This window comes from Asparagus officinalis, chromosome 10 (genome assembly GCF_001876935.1).
Source record: "Asparagus officinalis chromosome 10, Aspof.V1, whole genome shotgun sequence".
Classification (NCBI taxonomy): Eukaryota; Viridiplantae; Streptophyta; class Magnoliopsida; order Asparagales; family Asparagaceae; genus Asparagus; species Asparagus officinalis.
The window spans coordinates 70241193-70258474 of NC_033803.1; the positions used below are offsets into that span (position 1 = coordinate 70241193).

Consider the following 17282-nt stretch of genomic DNA (forward strand, 5'->3'; position numbering starts at 1 on the left):
CTTTACACTGTTGGAATCCGTGACCCAATTAGCATCACTATACCCTTCTATAGCATCAGGGTAACCAGTGTAAGTCAAGCAATAGTCAATTGTGCCTTTAGATATTTGAATACTCTTTCTAAGGCAGACCAATGATCTTTGCTAGGGTTGCTAGTATACCGACATCCGACTCAGTCTCCCTACAGCATAAGCTATATCAGGTCTGGTTCGGTTGGATATGTAAAGAAGAGATCCAATCATCTGAGAATATTTTAGTTAGGAGACAGGTTCACCTTCATTCTTCTTCAAAGGTATAGAAGAATCATAAGTGTGGAAACAGGTTTAGAGTTATGAAAGTTGAATTTGATTAACATTTTTACAATGCTATGGAAAGACTCAAAGATATTCCTCTAGTGTCTCTAGAGATTTTCATTCCAAGTATCATGTCTGCAAGACCTAAGTCTTTCATATCAAAATTTTTGGAAAGATAATCCTTAACCTTTGAAATTAATTCAAGTGTTGTTCCAAAGATAAGGATATCATCAACATAGAGACAGAGAATGACATAGCCATTGTTTATCACTTTAGAATAGACACATTTATCGTATTCATTCACAGTGAAGCCATATTGTGCATGACGTTGTCAAATTTCTGGTGCATTGTTTTGGAGCTTGTTTAGACCATACAAAGATTTAACAAGCTTACAGACTTTGTTTCCTGACCTGGCAATGAGGCCTTCAGGTTGGTGCATATAGATTTCTTCATCTAAAATCACCATTCAGGAAAGCAGTCTTGACATCCATCTGATGTATGATAAGCTTATGGATAGCAGCAAAGCTAGTAATACTCGGATAGTTGATATTCGGGCTACAGGAGAATATGTATCAAATAAATCAATGCCCTTTTGTTGAGTAAAGCCTTTAGCTACTAATCTAGCTTTAAATTTATCTATGGAACCATCAGCTCTGAGTTCTTCTTGAATATTCACTTACAACCAATAGGTTTACAACCTGGAGGTAAGTCAGTGAGTATCCAAGTATGATTTTCCATGATAGATTAATTTCATTATCATGGCTTCTTTCCAGAAAGGAGATTCAGGTGAATCCCATTGCTTCTTGGAATGAGCTTGGATCACTTCACCAAAGAAAGGTAAGGAAGTCTTCTCAAATCCTTTTCGATTCTACCTCTTTTGCTTCTTCGAGGTTCAATATCAAGAGGTTGAAAAGAACTGGAAGATGGAAGATCAGAAGGAATGGATGATCTGGGATTTTCTGAGATTTTAGATTTGAAAGGAAAGATGTTTTCAAAGTAGACTGCATCTCTTGCTTCAATAATGGTATTGTTGGATATGTCACTGATTTCAGATTTGATGACTAAAAATCTGTTAACATTGCTATCAAGTGCATATCCAATAAAAGCAGCATCTACAGTCTTAGAACCAATTTTCTCTTCTAGGTTCGGGAATAGCTACTTTAGCCAAGCAACCCCAAACCCAGAAGAAATTTAGATTAGGAGATCTCCCCTTCCAATATCATAAGGAGTTGTATCGGAATATTTCTGGGGAATCCTATTGAGAATGAAGCAAGCAGAAAGAAGAGCTTCACCCCAGAGATTTCAGGTGCTCCTGAACTGAGTAACAATACAGTTCACCATGTCCATTAGGGTTCTATTCTTTGTTCAGCTACCCCGTTAGACTGTGGTGTATAGGGAGCAGTAACCTCATGAATAATACCGTGTTCTTGGCAATATTCAGTCATATGATTTGGAGGTATATTCCCCCCACCACGATCAGATCTTAGAATCTTGATCTTCCTGTCAAGTTGGTTCTCAGATTCAGCTTTGAAACACCTTAAACCATTACTAAGACTTCATCTTTAGTTTTGAGAAGATAGGTGAACAATATCTGGAGTGATCGTTGTTTTGCGGAAAAAGTCGTTGTATTCATTGCTGCATTCATTACAACTTTGATCGTTAAATGAATATAAAAGATAGCCTTTTATAAGACCGGTACACAATGAAAACAAAAGAAATGCAACTCCTTTCAAACATACGCAAAGAGCTGTTTGTCATCTCTTGCTTGCGTGGGTCTTTGGCCTGTGACGGGGACGTTGATATCCGTGGGACCACCGGGGCAATCAGATCTGTTTCGAGAAAATCGGCGAGCTTCGTCTATCCGCGGAGGGATATAGAAGCAGAACTTCGTCGATCCGCTGTGAGATCTAGAAGTTATAGCGTATACCTCGGCTAAAAGCGAGTAATAGCTCTTCTTAGTATTAACGCTAAAGGCTAATACTAAGGCTCGGACGGGTGATGAAGGCTCTGATCAAGACCTCCTCCTCCTCTTGTTGAAGCTCACGGGCACTCTTCACTGGCAGCAGGTTCGCCCAAGCCTCTCAAAAAATCCTCTTCTTCAAGGCACCCAAGGGGGCTATTTATGCGTTTGAGACCTCAAGGGGAGGTAAGGGGTGCGGACACCCTAGGGTGTCTCGGCCGGCCGAGACACCCTTGGGGTGTCTCGGCCATGGCGAGACACCCTTGGGTGTCTCGGCCATGGCCGAGACACCCTAGGGCTGTCTCGGCTTGGCCGAAGACACCCCTGGGGTGTCTAGGCTTTTCCTAGACACCCGGGGTATTTCGGCGTGCCCGGGACTCCGTTGAGGTGTTTTCCGATTGTTTCCCATAGATCTTCGTCCGAACTCGGATTTGAGTGATTCGGGTGCGTTGATGCTTGACGAAGAATCGATCCGCTCTGGTGATTGGATTATCTGTAGAGTGCCCCAGGCATGAAGGGCGTTGTCTTATTTGTGAACAGTGCCGGGTTCCCGATTGTCCGGGTCTTGGTTGTTCTCGAAACCCTATCCGCTCACGTAGCTCGCCGACTCACTTCATTCGTTCCGTCGACGTCAATTGGACTCCTGTGGATCGGATGGTGACGGTTCATCGTCGCTCTCTAACACTGAACCGTTCGTGGAGACCTATAGGCAATTTTTGATGCCTACAGATACCCCCTCCAAAGTGTTCCTGACTCATTTTCTTTTATAGAAGAGGCTGGAATACTTTTGTGATGTGATTTGATCTCGGCCTTCAGTCGCAGGCTAGTTTAGCTCAACTCTTGCGACTCTTTCGATTTTCGATCTATCCGATGCTTTGACGAATAGCCGAGGTTCTATCGCGTTGCCGTTTATCGTCTGGCCCCTGCCTCGTCGGAGTCTAAGTCTGCACTGATGAACTGTGAGTTTGGCTCGTGTCATTGAGATTGACTTTGAATTACCTCCGGCCACATTGTGGCTGGCTTAGGTTTCGGATCCCGCGGTGTGTTTGCTTTTGTGTCGCAACAGTGGTTGACGCCAGGCGTTGACTAGGGTTACGCGTGACCGGCAGTATGACCTAAGGGTTTGACATCGTGGAACGTTGACTTTCGCTTGGCAACGCGTTTTGACTGCCGTTGACTAAGGTATACCAGTGTGACCGCGTCCACCTCTAGGTTTCGAATCGTCGAACGTTGATCTTCGGTTGCAACGCGTGACTGCGCTTGACACCTAGGCGTTACCGCGGTTGCACCGCAGTCACTAGGGTTTCGATCGTCGACGTATGACTTTCGCTTGCAACGCGTTGACTGGCGTTGACGCTAGGGTTAACGCGTTGACGGCCGGTCCACTAGGGGTTTGAATCGTCGAACGTGACTTTGATTGCAACGCGTGACTGGCGTTGACCTAGGTTACGCGCTTGACGCGCGTTGACCCTAGGTTTAGGAATCGCCCATTTAACACAGTTTATACTCGTACGTTTGCTGGAGTATACACAGTTAAACTCTTAAGATATTGGAGCATCGCGGCTCCCGAATGTTGGGGTTGCAAGACCAACCTGTTAAAGTTTGATTCATCTGCATGTTGTGGATTTTGTCCCGAATTTGTTGGGTGCTCACAGTCACGAGACAACTAGGGGCATGTTGATGCGTCAATGACTCGCAGTTATAGAATTTTGGCAAATCCTTCAGCCACAACGGATTGTGATGAGCCTTTACCGACTACCGTTTGAGTCGGGCTAAGCATGCGGATTGTTTAAAGTCGCGTTCCGCTGTGACCGTCGTGCTAGAGAGACGTTTAACGCTCTTTTAGTCTGACGATTAATTGAATACGTAAAATTCGTCTTTCTTCAGCGGAATAGTACTACCGCGACGCGTGTTAGGCGTTTGATTAGGATTTTTGCTAATCCCCAGCTCTTCACGGATTTAATTAGCCTTTACGCGACTACCGTTTGAGTCGGGGCTAAGCATGCCGGATTTGTTTATCAGTCCACTCCTATGTGACGTTAAGCTAAAAGAGGTAAACCCTTTTATAAGTGCCTCGATATTGAATACGTAGACGTTCGTATTTCTCACGGGAAGTAGAGACTACCCGGCAACGTGTGTTAGGCGCTGACGTATCCTTACTTAGGATTTCAGGATAAGAATTTCCACCGTGTGTGTTGAGGCAGCGGATTATGGTTTATTAATAACAACCTGCAGCAATGTTGATACTGTGGTCTTTTTGTCCTTTTTGGCGGTCAAGGACGTAATCCGGCAATGCGTGTTAGACATAGGCTTATGGGATTTTTGGCAAACCCCCAGCCATCAACGGGTTTGATGTGCCTTTACCGATTACGCGTTTGAATCGGCTAGCATGTGAATTATTAAAACCCGTTTCACATATAACGTTGCGCTAAGAGAATTACTTCCCTTAGACTTAATGCTATGATTCGAATACATAGACTTCGTCTTTCTTACGGGAATAACTACCCGCAACGCGTGTTAGCGTTGACTTATCCCTACTCAGGCTTCGGATAAAATTCCCCGTGCCATCGAGTGCCCGGATTTGACAATCGTGTCTTTTCTAAAAGCAAAGACAGATGTGGGATCGGGAGAGCGAAAGAATTTTATATTCTATCTCCGGTGCTGAAGAGGAAGAATTTTATATTCTATCTACAGTTGGAAAGGAAACTTGAGGTGGGATCCCACCCAGAATCCGAAATGATGAAACTGGGATGGGTTCTCCCACTCCGAGCATCGGAAAGAGGTCCGAGGAGACGTAAGAATTTTATATTTATTCTCCCAGTGCTGAAGAGGAAGAATTTATTATTCTATTACAGCTGGAAAGGAAAACTCGAGGTGAGATCTCCACCCCGAATCTGAAGGATGAAACTAAGAGTGGGATCTCCACTCCGAGAATCGTAACAATTCGGATAACCCTAACTGTCGGAAGGTTTGATTACCCGATTTGGAAGTGGACCTTCGTTCATTGGGGAGAATCGAGAGGGATTTTGGCATTTGGCCCTAACTTTTATAGGTGACCAGAACGCAAAGAGAGTGGAATACGGGTAGCAAAGAAAGTGCCAACTCGTATCATCACTCAAAGGGAGATTTTGAATGCTAGGTGATTAGTACCTAGCACGTTGAGTCTGAGAACGCCAATGACTGCAGATGGGAATGTTGGTGGGTCCACTGTCGTTTGATTTGATCAGCTGATGTTTGGTGAGGAAAGATTAACCTACCAGAAGATTGGATTCTTCTCACAAAAATAAGCTCATAAGAGTTATAGAATAGAAAGACATTCTGACCCTTCAGAGTTCGACACGTGAATTTCCTATTCACCAAATTCCACAATGATTGGTTTATCCCTAGAATACCCATGTGTATTCTTCCGGGAACTTCCCGTGCATTGGATATCCACCCCACTCCTCTCTTGGAATTGGGTTTGATTTTGTTACCACCCGGTTATCCTTAAAGAATTTAGTGTAATATCCTCCAGGAGCTTCCCGTCAATAGGTACGGAAATAGTTTAGACCTCATATACCTATTGAGGTATCGGAGCAGTTTCCTCTTTACTACCGGTCGGATGATTGGAGAAGCAGTTTATACTCATATACTCTTGGATTTTGAGAAGCAGTTCTATACTCGTATTAACTCGCGGAGTTTTCGAGAAACAGTTTTACTCTTGTACTCTTTCGGAGTATTGCCATTTTCAATTAGCTTACCCTAGCGTTATAACGTCCGGCTCAACCAAGGTTCTGGAGTGTATCTGAGAGCAAATCATTCCTTGGTGGGGTGGAGGATCCTTCTGTGGTACTCGCAGTACGTTGGATCTGCAGAATCATCATCTTCCTCCTGATTCGTGATGGGCGGGAGCTTGATTTTGTTGTTTTTGAGAAGGGTCTCGAAGATAGCTGGAACGTCTTCGTCTTTGAACGAGTACTCGTTTTGGAGCTCCTCGTCCGAATTCTCCTGTTGTTCCCAGGACTGCTGTTGTGACGTTTGATCATCGTCAACAACCGTTGCAGGTACATCCCCTTCATTATGAGGTACGAGATCTGAATCCAGACCATTGGTTGGTTTCTCTCGACCTTCCGCCTTCTGATGAAGCGTTCAGCCTGTTCTCCTCGAGCCTTCAACTCTTTCCAGGTATTGAGCGGCTCTATTCCCATCACGTCCAAGATGTTAATGGACAAGTTGTTCTGACAAGTCTGCAAGAGGAATTCCTCCGTGACGGGATCCCTGCAGTTCATTGCCTGATTGCGGAAGCGTTTGATGAAGGTATCCACCGACTCTCCACCTTTTTGTTTCTCGTCAAAGAGTGTCCTGATCGACACTTCGGTGTCATCATCGAAGAAATGGGCGAGAAACATGCCTTCCAAGTCCTCCCAGCTGTTGATGCTTCCGGGCTTGAGACGGCGGTACCAATCGAAGGCAGGCCCGCGAAGGGTGCCAACGAATGACCGAACCATCAAAGGTCCGTTGCCAGAGATCACCCCTAAGTGGGACTTGAAGTAGATCAGATGCTGAGTGGGCGAGTCCTTCCCGCCGAACGGCGTGAAGTTGATCAGGTTGAACTTCGCCGGATACGGGATCGAATCCCACTCTTTCGGGTAAGGACACGGAATGCCGGTCCTCTTCACCTCTCGAGTAGACATCAGGGCGTCGATTTTTCTTTCGAGATCCTTCATCTTTTCAGCCTGAGCTGTATCCTGTTTTGGACAATCGTCGAGAGGAATGATACGACCACCCCCAGTGTTGTTATCACTGGTGGGTCCACCCCCAGCGTTATCATCACTGGTGGGTCTACCCCCAGCGTGGTTATTTTTAGTGGGGCCACCCCCAGTATTCTTGGGCGGTGCGTTGGCCATGACGATTTCGACCACCTCCGGATTGCTGTTGACTGCAGCATTCTGGGTCAACTAGCTGGTTCGACAAAGCTCGGATTTGTTGGTCGTGCATTTGTCTCATCTCTTGCATAGCCATTTCCATTTCAAACTTGAAGATTTCCTTCTGCTTAGCCAGGGCCTCTTCAATGATTTTGGCTATCTGCTCGGTGTTGGCCATGAACACCTCTCGAGCTTGCCCTATGCTAGACGCTGTATCGTCGGAGGCGAGCGCGGAATGAGAATCTGAGAACTCGTCATCGGAATGGACTTCTTCATGAATCCCACGGTCGTCGTTATCTCCGACGGCTTCTAGCTGAAGCTGAGCTATTCCCGAACCGACCTTGCTTCCTGGAGAGAAATTAAGGTCGGAACCATTTGACATGATTGGGGATTTTCCCTTGTTGACCATGTTGATGGTAACTTTTAGGAGTTCATCATCTCGATCAACCGATCCTCTTTGGTGGGAATGCCTTGATTTGGGCTTCATCATTCCATCGGAAATTCCCTCGAATATCGAGACCCTCTGTGGAGCGGTCTTGGGGCAGCTACATGTTGATAATACTGCCCTGATAAATTTGGTACACGGACAGTGAGAATCCGCTTCCCGGGTGTTTCTCTTTCGAGATTCATTCGCACCCCCAGCCTGGTCGGAGTAACCTATCGGCTGCTCACATGGGTTCTCAGGTATAACGCGTTCGTCTGTCCGACGCGTCTTCTTCTGAGTAAACACTACCTTGTTGGCCTCTGCAAGAGTCGCACGTTTGGAATCACTCCTTTGTGAGGGTGAAACCTTGACGGGCTCTTGATTTTCTGCACACATCGCCAAGCGGGTTGTTGCAGAGATCGATTTGTTAGGAGATCGTGTACGACCCCCAGTCTAGATGTTGGCTCGAAGCTCCTTCACTTGCGGCTCGTTTGATGATCTCGAGCTCTCCTTATCAAGCGCTTTTCCTCGATCCTCGGGTAGAGCACCGATACGATCCTTCGGAGGATTCTTGAGCTCAGGGAAATCCACGCTGCGGTGGGGCTTTACCGGAGGCTCGGGATCTGAAATTGACGAAGGTTGGAGAGCAATATTACCTGCTTTTACCTCAGGCGTTGTTTTGGCTTTCGGCATCCAAACTCGTTCGGATCTCGGCGATCTCTTAACGGCCTCTCCCTTTAGCATTTCTCGTGCTTTTTGGACCAGGGCTCGGGCATGCGCACGCAAGGCGCGGCGCTTCTGGATTCGCTCCTCGAGAGTAGAACGGGTTCTTTTGACATGAACCCATTTGTTCGTTTCTGCTTTGGAGGAGGGGCTGGTTGTTTGCCGTTGTTGCTCTATAGCGGATCCCATCCATTGGCTCCAAAGCCTCGGCCGGCTGACGAGCAAGACGTTGACGTTGTCTTTGTCGTGTTCTCTTTGACACTGCGGGAGCGTCTTCAGAAGCCATCTCCTCGGCGGAAGAGGAGTCTGGATCTGCGATCTCAACCACGTTGGACGACGCGGGGATGTCACGTGGTGCAAGTGCAGAGGCGGCAACGGGGTCTTGGATTTTTGAACCGAAGGACCTGCAAACATTTATGAAAGAGGTTACCTTTCTGTACCCGTTTGGAGAGGCGGATCTGGAGGAGGAGGAAGAGAGGCCTTCTTTGAACTGTTGTTGATCGAGCTCGTACGGGGTCTTGGATTTTTGAACCGAAGGACCTGCAATCATTTATGAAAGAGGTTACCTTTCTGTACCCGTTTGGAGAGGCGGATCTGGAGGAGGAGGAAGAGAGGCCTTCTTTGAACTGTTGTTGATCGAGCTCGTGTTCTTCATTCACCCGGATCTTGAATGCCGGCTGCGTCACGACGGCGTCGGTTGCGATGCCGTTGGCTCCCACTGTGGTCGCCAGCTTGTTTGCGGAAAAAGTCGCTGTATTCTCATTATCAATGGCTTCTTTCCAGAAAGGAGATTCAGGTGAATCCATTGCTTCTTGGAATGAGCTTGGATCACCTTCAACAAGAAAGGTAAGGAAGTCTTCTCCAAAATTCTTTTCGATTCTACCTCTTTTGCTTCTTCGAGGTTCAATATCAAGAGGTTGAAAAGAACTGGAAGATGGAAGATCAGAAGGAATGGATGATCTGGGATTTTCTGAGATTTTAGATTTGAAAGGAAAGATGTTTTCAAAGTAGACTGCATCTCTTGCTTCAATGATGGTATTGTTGGATATGTCACTGATTTCAGATTTGATGACTAAAAATCTGTTAACATTGCTATCAAGTGCATATCCAATAAAAGCAGCATCTACAGTCTTAGAACCAATTTTTCTCTTCTTAGGTTCGGGAATAGCTACTTTAGCCAAGCAACCCCAAACCCGGAAGAAATTTAGATTAGGAGATCTCCCCTTCCAATATTCATAAGGAGTTGTATCGGAATATTTCTGGGGAATCCTATTGAGAATGAAGCAAGCAGAAAGAAGAGCTTCACCCCAGAGATTTTCAGGTGCTCCTGAACTGAGTAACATACAGTTCACCATGTCCATTAGGGTTCTATTCTTTCGTTCAGCTACCCCGTTAGACTGTGGTGTATAGGGAGCAGTAACCTCATGAATAATACCGTGTTCTTGGCAATATTCAGTCATATGATTTGAGGTATACTCCCCCCCACGATCAGATCTTAGAATCTTGATCTTCCTGTCAAGTTGGTTCTCAGATTCAGCTTTGAACACCTTAAACCTATCTAAGACTTCATCTTTAGTTTTGAGAAGATAGGTGTAACAATATCTGGAGTGATCGTCTATAAAAGTCACAAAATATCTCCTACCCCCTCGGGTGAGAACTCGGTTAGAGTCACACACATCACTATGAATTAATTCGAGGGGTTCAGAGTTTCTAGTTATAGACTTGAAGGGTTTTTTAGTGTGTTTCCCTTGAACACAGATTTCACATTTAGATGAGGGATCATGAGAAGATTTAGGAATGAGGTTTAATTTACTCATTCTCTGCAAGGTTTGGAAATTAACATGTCCAAGTCGTCCATGCCAAACATCACAAGACTCAACAATTTGAATAACAGAAGACTCAGAAATTTCATTAGAACTGGAATTGATTACATTGAGTTTGAAAAGGCCATTACAGATAAAACCTTTTCCTATGAAAACATTACTCTTTGTAATCACAAATTTATTGGATTCTTTTACAATCCTATAACCAGCTCTAAGAAGAAGAGATTCACTAATCAGATTGCGACGGAGAGAAGGAACATGATAAACGCCTTGCAGATGAAGAACTTTCCCAGAAGTCATGGTGAGCTCTATACGTCCACTTCCTATTATTGATTTAGTGGAGTCATCTGCTAAGCTTATGCTTCCTCCACGTGATTCCTGATAATTTGAAAACCAAGAGCGGTCATTACAGACGTGGATATTTGCTCCGGAATCCAAATACCAATCAGTGGAAGAAGTTAGAGAATTTACAAGATGAGATGAAGAGGCTAACCTGAAGGAGGTTGGATTCATTTCAATCATATTAACTTTGTTGGATCCATTTCCTTTAGGGGCAGGTTTGGCCGGTTCCTTCTTCCGAAAGAAACAGTTGAGAGCCATGTGGTTGGTTCTACCACAGACAAAGCAGAACTTCTCATCAGACTCACTAAGAATCCTATGACAACAATGATAGTTGATTTCTTCTGGTTTCATAGAGCTAGAAAAGGAGCTAGCACCAGAACCAGAAGTGGAAGGAGCATGTTGAGCAGGATCAGGAGTCAAAGGTTGAGAACCACTAGTAGATGACTCAGAAGTGTCAATAGCAGATAAAAGACCTAAGGTAGTAAGCCAGTATTTCATCTGATTAGCCCACCGTTTATAGTTAACACCGGTGAACTTCTCAGGTTTGACACTTTTTGAATGATCAGGAATTGCCATAAGTCCAATTTAAGTTTACTAGTCTAGGTAGATGTAATCTGATATAAAAAGGATTTTGTCAATATTACTAGACCAGAAACTTAATTAAACCTGCTCTTAACCAAAAACTCTAAAAGTGAAAAGATTAAAGTTTTACTCGGGTAGTTTGGCCATGTAAGGATAGTACTAGAGGTTGATCAATGATCGATTAAGTACCTCGTTTCTTGCAGAGCGCTTTACGCAACCCTTAAACCTTTCCTTAGACACCAACTAATCCAAGAAAACTTGAACCGGTTCACTTAAAGATTTTTTGTTTATGACAGATACTGAATTTGAGCACAGAAGCAACAAAGAAATAATAAAGTTTTTTTTTACTAATTAACTTACAGCAAGAATTATTTTTTTAATCTTCTAGATTGCTGTCAAAACAATAATAATATAAAACAAATTAAGGAGTTAGAAAATTCAGGCCTGATTGGGAGCAGTCGTGATATCACTGCCCTAGAAGATTAAGGACCCGCCTATCGCCCTGGCGCAGTTTGTCCTCTCTCCCCTAGCGGTAAAAACCCCCGGAATCGGCCGGCCTCTGCACTCGGGCGTGAGACACAGAGCTTATGCTCAGATGAAAACGGTTGCCCAGTAAAATGTAGCCGAAATTTCTTGGAGGTAAGAGAGTAGAGAAGAGAAGAGAGTTTAGAAAGTGTTCCTCTTCGTTGGTGTGATTCTGAATGAGCTCCAAGCCTCCTTTTATAGGTGATGAAAGGTGTAACCCCCGCTGAATCCAAGGAACCGTTACGCACGGTTAATGCTCGTGGCGCGGCGTGGCGCGCGCGCGCGCGCTCGCGTGTGTGGTAGAACCGCAAAGCCCACAAAACCCAAAACACTATTCAAAGCCCAATAAGGAGAGAACCATTATATATCCTTTACTATTCATCTCATTTTCCGATGTGGGACTATTCACAAAGGCAAAATTGCCTTTTCATGAATAAGTTTCCAACATATTATCTCTTGCTTTTCTTAATACTAGTAAGGACGCACGTGCATTGCATGTGGTCAAATGTCACGAAATCTTTATTTCTTTGTAGACATCCTCTAAAGTTGAAGTTACATACAACTTGGAAATAGTAACATAATTATCAATAGTTTCATAGATAAATTAAAATATTATTTCTTACTCTGTTAACTGTTGTGCGTGGCGGAAGCCAAACAACTGATGTGCTTCGAGAGACCAAATCAAACAAATACCGAGAGAAGGCCAAACACAATTCAAAATAACGGCACAAACTCAAACAACCAATTTTAACATGGTTCGGCAAGTTACCTACGTCCACAGAGCAAGAATGAGATAGAGTTTTCACTAATAGAGAAGAAGAGTACAAACTAAGATTACAAAATTCACTCAAACCAACCAACTCATCTCACCAACTAATCTCTAATTCTCTCCAAATAAAACTCTAACCAATAGCTCCAGAAAAGACTCTTTTCTGTGCTCCAAATATCCCCTTCAGATAATACAAGTTCTGACTGCGGACTCCCTTCATCACCATCAAAGATCTCTTAGTAACCTTTGCTACAGCATCCTCAAAGGTCACATTGAATCTCTTCGCCTCCAAAGCTCCAACTGAAATAAGATTCTTCTTCAGCTGAGGAACAAATCTCACCTCCTTTAATTCACGAACTACTCCATCGTGCATCCGGATCCGCACAGTACCTATCCCACAAATGCCATATGACTAATCATTTTCCATGACTACAACTCCCCCATCGAGCTTCTTAAAAGATGCAAACCAATCTCACCTAGGGGTCACATGATAGGTAGCACCGAAATCAAGCATCCAATCTGATGCATCCAAGTGGTTCACCTCCAGAGTAATCAGTAGAGAAAAGCTCGAATCATCGGAATTATCGCCTTTCGTAACATTCACCTCATTGGCCTTCAGGCCCTTTTTCTTGCTATTCTCCTTCTCATTGAGCTTCGGACAGTCTCTCTTCCAATGTCTGATTACAACTCTCTTCTTTTTGATGATTGATTCTAATCTCTTCTAAGGCGTTCCATATATATAAAAAACCTAAAACCAAAACAAACTAGGAATCATGTTACCAAAATAGTTTAGGAATCCTAATAACCTCATGTTACCAAAATATATTAGGAATCCTACTATCCAACATTAACCACACTAACAATGGTTGTGCCTTGTCAGATATGATGATCCAGTTTATGTTTATATTATTTAAATGAGTTACTTACATAGATGCTTTGTAGTATAACCGAACTGTGAATAAGCCCCCTATAGATCTATTTGTGTGAATAGCCCCCAGGTTTTTTTTATTCTTAAAATCATTAAAAAGGTTTCAAGGAGGCAGATAAGCCCCTTGTATTGATGATGATACCCCCATCCCCCACCCCACCCCTCTCACCGTGCAAATTGCTAATTTTTTTTAATCTTTAAAATAGTTGAAAAAAATCGCTAAGAGTGTATATTCTAATTTGGGCCAATAGTACACATGGTCTCTTTACACAAATAAAACTACGTGGATTCTATTCAAAATTGGTTGATATTACAGGAGGTTTATTCAAAACTAACTCAGAAACATTAAAATAAAATTATCAATGGAAATTGATGGTACTATCTATATAAAGAATCCAGATTGTCAGGTCATTCTTGTAAATATTCTCAGATCTGTTTTCCTTTTTTGCATGTATTAGTTCTCAGATCTGTTTTTCTTTCAAATCAATTTTTCTTTCTTGAGTATATATTATTTCTTGAGTAATCTCAGATCTGATTTTCTTTTTGCATAAATATAACATCACCTATATGTATGTATGAGTTGCACGAGCTTTTCTTCCATCTAGTCAAAAGCAGCTGAAGAGCAACACTTGTACTTGAAGAATTGATTAACTTTTATTAATAAACCATCCTTAAGCTTGGGCATTTCTCAGGCAACCCTCTTAACTTTTAAAATGTATAAAAGACCCCTTGAGTTTTAGGGTTTCCAATGGACCCCCTTCAATTTTCAGCACTGGTCAAAAAACCTCTAAAAGCATGAACCATAATTTTCAATAGCAAAAATATCCTTACTCAAGGTATAATGTGATCAATGCAAAAAGATTAAAGGAAACTAATGCAAATTAACGATTGTATGACAATGTTGTAAACTTTAATTAAAAACACATTATTGCTAAAAAGTTTAATTTTATCTACCAAATCCCTTTCCAAATCAAACAACACAAATAAAAAACAAATTATAAATAAAATCCTTCTATTAACACTAATCCAGAGTAAGCACTTCACTAACATGAATTACGTCATAAATTGAAAAAAAAGTTAAGTACTGAGAGCAAAAATCTACAATGAGTATTTACACTCTATGAGCTCATTCTATAAACCAATTTATCGAACCAAATCTTTGTATATTGTATACGTGGACAACAATACCAATAACCAAAATAAATTTTGGGATATTATAATGCAAATGAGCATAAAACATAAAAAAGTTAAATTGTTACAGAATACTAATTGAAAATTATTTAAAAATTAACTCTAGGAACTCAACTTTGAGAATCCAAACATACCCTATCCAAACAAATATAAAAAAAGATAAATAACTACAATGCTAAAGTTTATTATATCTCGCAATATAGTTGGTCAAAAGTTTCACCTTAGTTCTATTGTAAGATTATTTATATGTAATTTTATTAACTTTATGATTCCTAGTATTTTAAAAATAAATAATGAAAATTTGTAAGTACTTACTAATTTTCCTTGCATCTTTCATGAAGAATGTTTTTTTAATTAGGAAAAAATATTCAATATGTTCTTCAAGGAAAACTCGGTCGTTGCTTCTTTGCTAGATATGCCTTTTATCAATGTCAATTCAGGTAATTCGTGAATGTTTCCGAATTTTGAGTTTATTTCCTTCGCTTCTCCATTTGAAATAAAAACAACTTAGTTCTTTTAAAGGACATCTCCGAACTTTTTGGTAGTTTCTCCATACATAACTCCTTGTATTTTTTACCCTATAAGTATTATCAATAATAATGATAAATGTTTATACATTATAATCAATTAATGCTAACCTATTATATTATAGTTTTTTATTAATTTGTTTTCTATCAATAAATGTTATTAGTAAAATTATATACAGTTCCTTAAATTTATACAGTAATGTTAATTTTTAATCTATCATTTTTTTTTTTTTAAATTTTTTATTCCTTAACTAGATAGTTTTAATTTACTGTAATTGCTATTTTTTGCCAGCATCAACTTTGACTATTTTTATATGCTGAAAAAGGATGCTAAAATTTAAATTTATATATCTTAATGTAATAATATCAAACAATTCCTTTTTTCTTTGCTAAATTCCAACATTTTTTGTGATTTTGGACTTTTGAGGGTGTGTTTTGTAATTTTTAAACTTTGATAATATTTTTATAAAAAATTTAAATTTTAAGTTGGGTGCTTATAATTTTTATATTTTATGTGTTGACGGTAAGTTTTTAAATGTTAGAATGTTTATTATAACTCTAAAAGTTTGAAGATATTTTTACAATTACTAAAATTTTGGGTTGTTTTTTGAAAAAATAAAATTTACTGCGATATGCTGATAATTTCTAAGTTTGATGTGTACCGGTTATAGCTTTGAAAATTTCAATATTTTTTGTAATTTTCTACTTTAGAGGAGTTTTTGTAATTTTTGTAACTTTGAGGCTATTTTTTACAAATTTTAAATTTTTAAGTGCCTAATTGTAATCTCTGGAATCCATCTATATTGTTTTTAATTTTTGAAATCTCTAAATTGTAGGGTGCTTTTTTGTAATTTAAACTTTTGAGGTTGTTTCTGTAATTTTTGAAATGTTGATGGTGTTAATTGTAAATTTTAAATTTTTAGATTTCGTGTTTGTTTTTAAGTTTTAATAAGTCAAAGTGTTTTGTGTAAACTTTTAAGGCTATTATATGCAATTTTTGAAACTTTTAGTGATTTTATGATATTTTATGTATTATAACAATATGTTCTCTACGTATAATTTCTTAATCTTATTTTTTTTTCTAAATTGTTGAGTTATAGGTAGTTCATATGGAGTTAATATATGATATAATTAGCATTTGGATAGATTAAGATTCAAATAAAATATTAAAAACAACTTTTTTAATTTGTTGAGCTACAGATAGTTCACGTGGAGTTAAATAAGATATGATTAAAATTAGAATAGATTAAGATTTAGATGAAATATTTAAAATAGTGAAGGGTAATATTGACCATAAAAAGTTTTTCCTAAACTCGTGATTTAAAAATGAGTATGATATGATATGATATTCAAGAAATAATCCTACACATTTATTGATATTATTACAAGGATAGCATGAATCTCATGGTATACTTATCATTTTCCTTTCTGCTCACCGTCATAACAGGAAGTTTAAGAATAAAAGCTCCAACAGGGGAGAAAAATAATAAACGGGTTCCAGGCATTGGTCAAACATACACAAACTTCATTTTGTTTGATCCCTATTTATAAGCACCCTTCCTACCAAACAGTGATAATGGCATTAACATATATTACTTTTATACTTCCATAAACAAAAAAATAGAGTCCATAATAACTTATAAATTTTTTGGATAGTTTTCAAGAAAGAAATCCACACATTTATTAATAATCGTATAAGAGTAATATAAAACTTAACGTACAGTTATTAATTTAAATATTGTCCTACCGACCGTCATGGCAGGGAGTTTGAGAGCTTGTTTGGATTGAGGGGAATAAGAGAGAAGGAAAGTTAGGGGAACCATTCATCTTGTTTGGGAACATTTAGAAGGTGAAGTTATTCACCCTAGTTCCGCTTAGTTCACACTTTAATAGTATAAAATTTGTTGCCCTCTAAATTGGGGTATAACCAAGGGGAAGGGAACTCACTTCCCTTTCCTTAACCCCATTGAAATCCAAACACGTCCTGAGGGTGAGAGCTCCGATCGGGGTAAAAATGATAAACGGGTCACATGGGTCATACGGGTAACCCGTTTAGTAAACGGGTCGGATGACCTGACGCCGGTCAAGCATATAAGGGTCGGTCTATGGCGACTCAACCCGACCCGTTTGCCACCGCGCCTACTCCAATCCCATCCGCTCCTAAAACCCGCGCAATCCCCGGATACCCCCATTGCAGCAAAACCCTAACCCTAAAATCCCTCTCGTCGCCGGCGATGTCGTCGACTCTACTCGAGGTAACCAGATCCTCACACGAGGACGTCGAGAGGCTGGA

At 40.7% G+C, this 17282-nt stretch overlaps 1 protein-coding gene across 1 annotated transcript in view; it reads left to right on the forward strand.

Annotated features, from left to right (window-relative positions):
* The window catches only part of LOC109825352 (splicing factor SF3a60 homolog), a 13287-nt gene continuing 13125 nt past the window's right edge, over nucleotides 17121–17282 (forward strand). Inside the window, 1 exon segment of the mRNA XM_020392200.1 lies at nucleotides 17121–17282. This exon segment is cut by the window's right edge and continues 91 nt beyond it. Coding sequence (XP_020247789.1) covers nucleotides 17224–17282 — 59 coding nt within the window. The 5' untranslated portion in view covers nucleotides 17121–17223.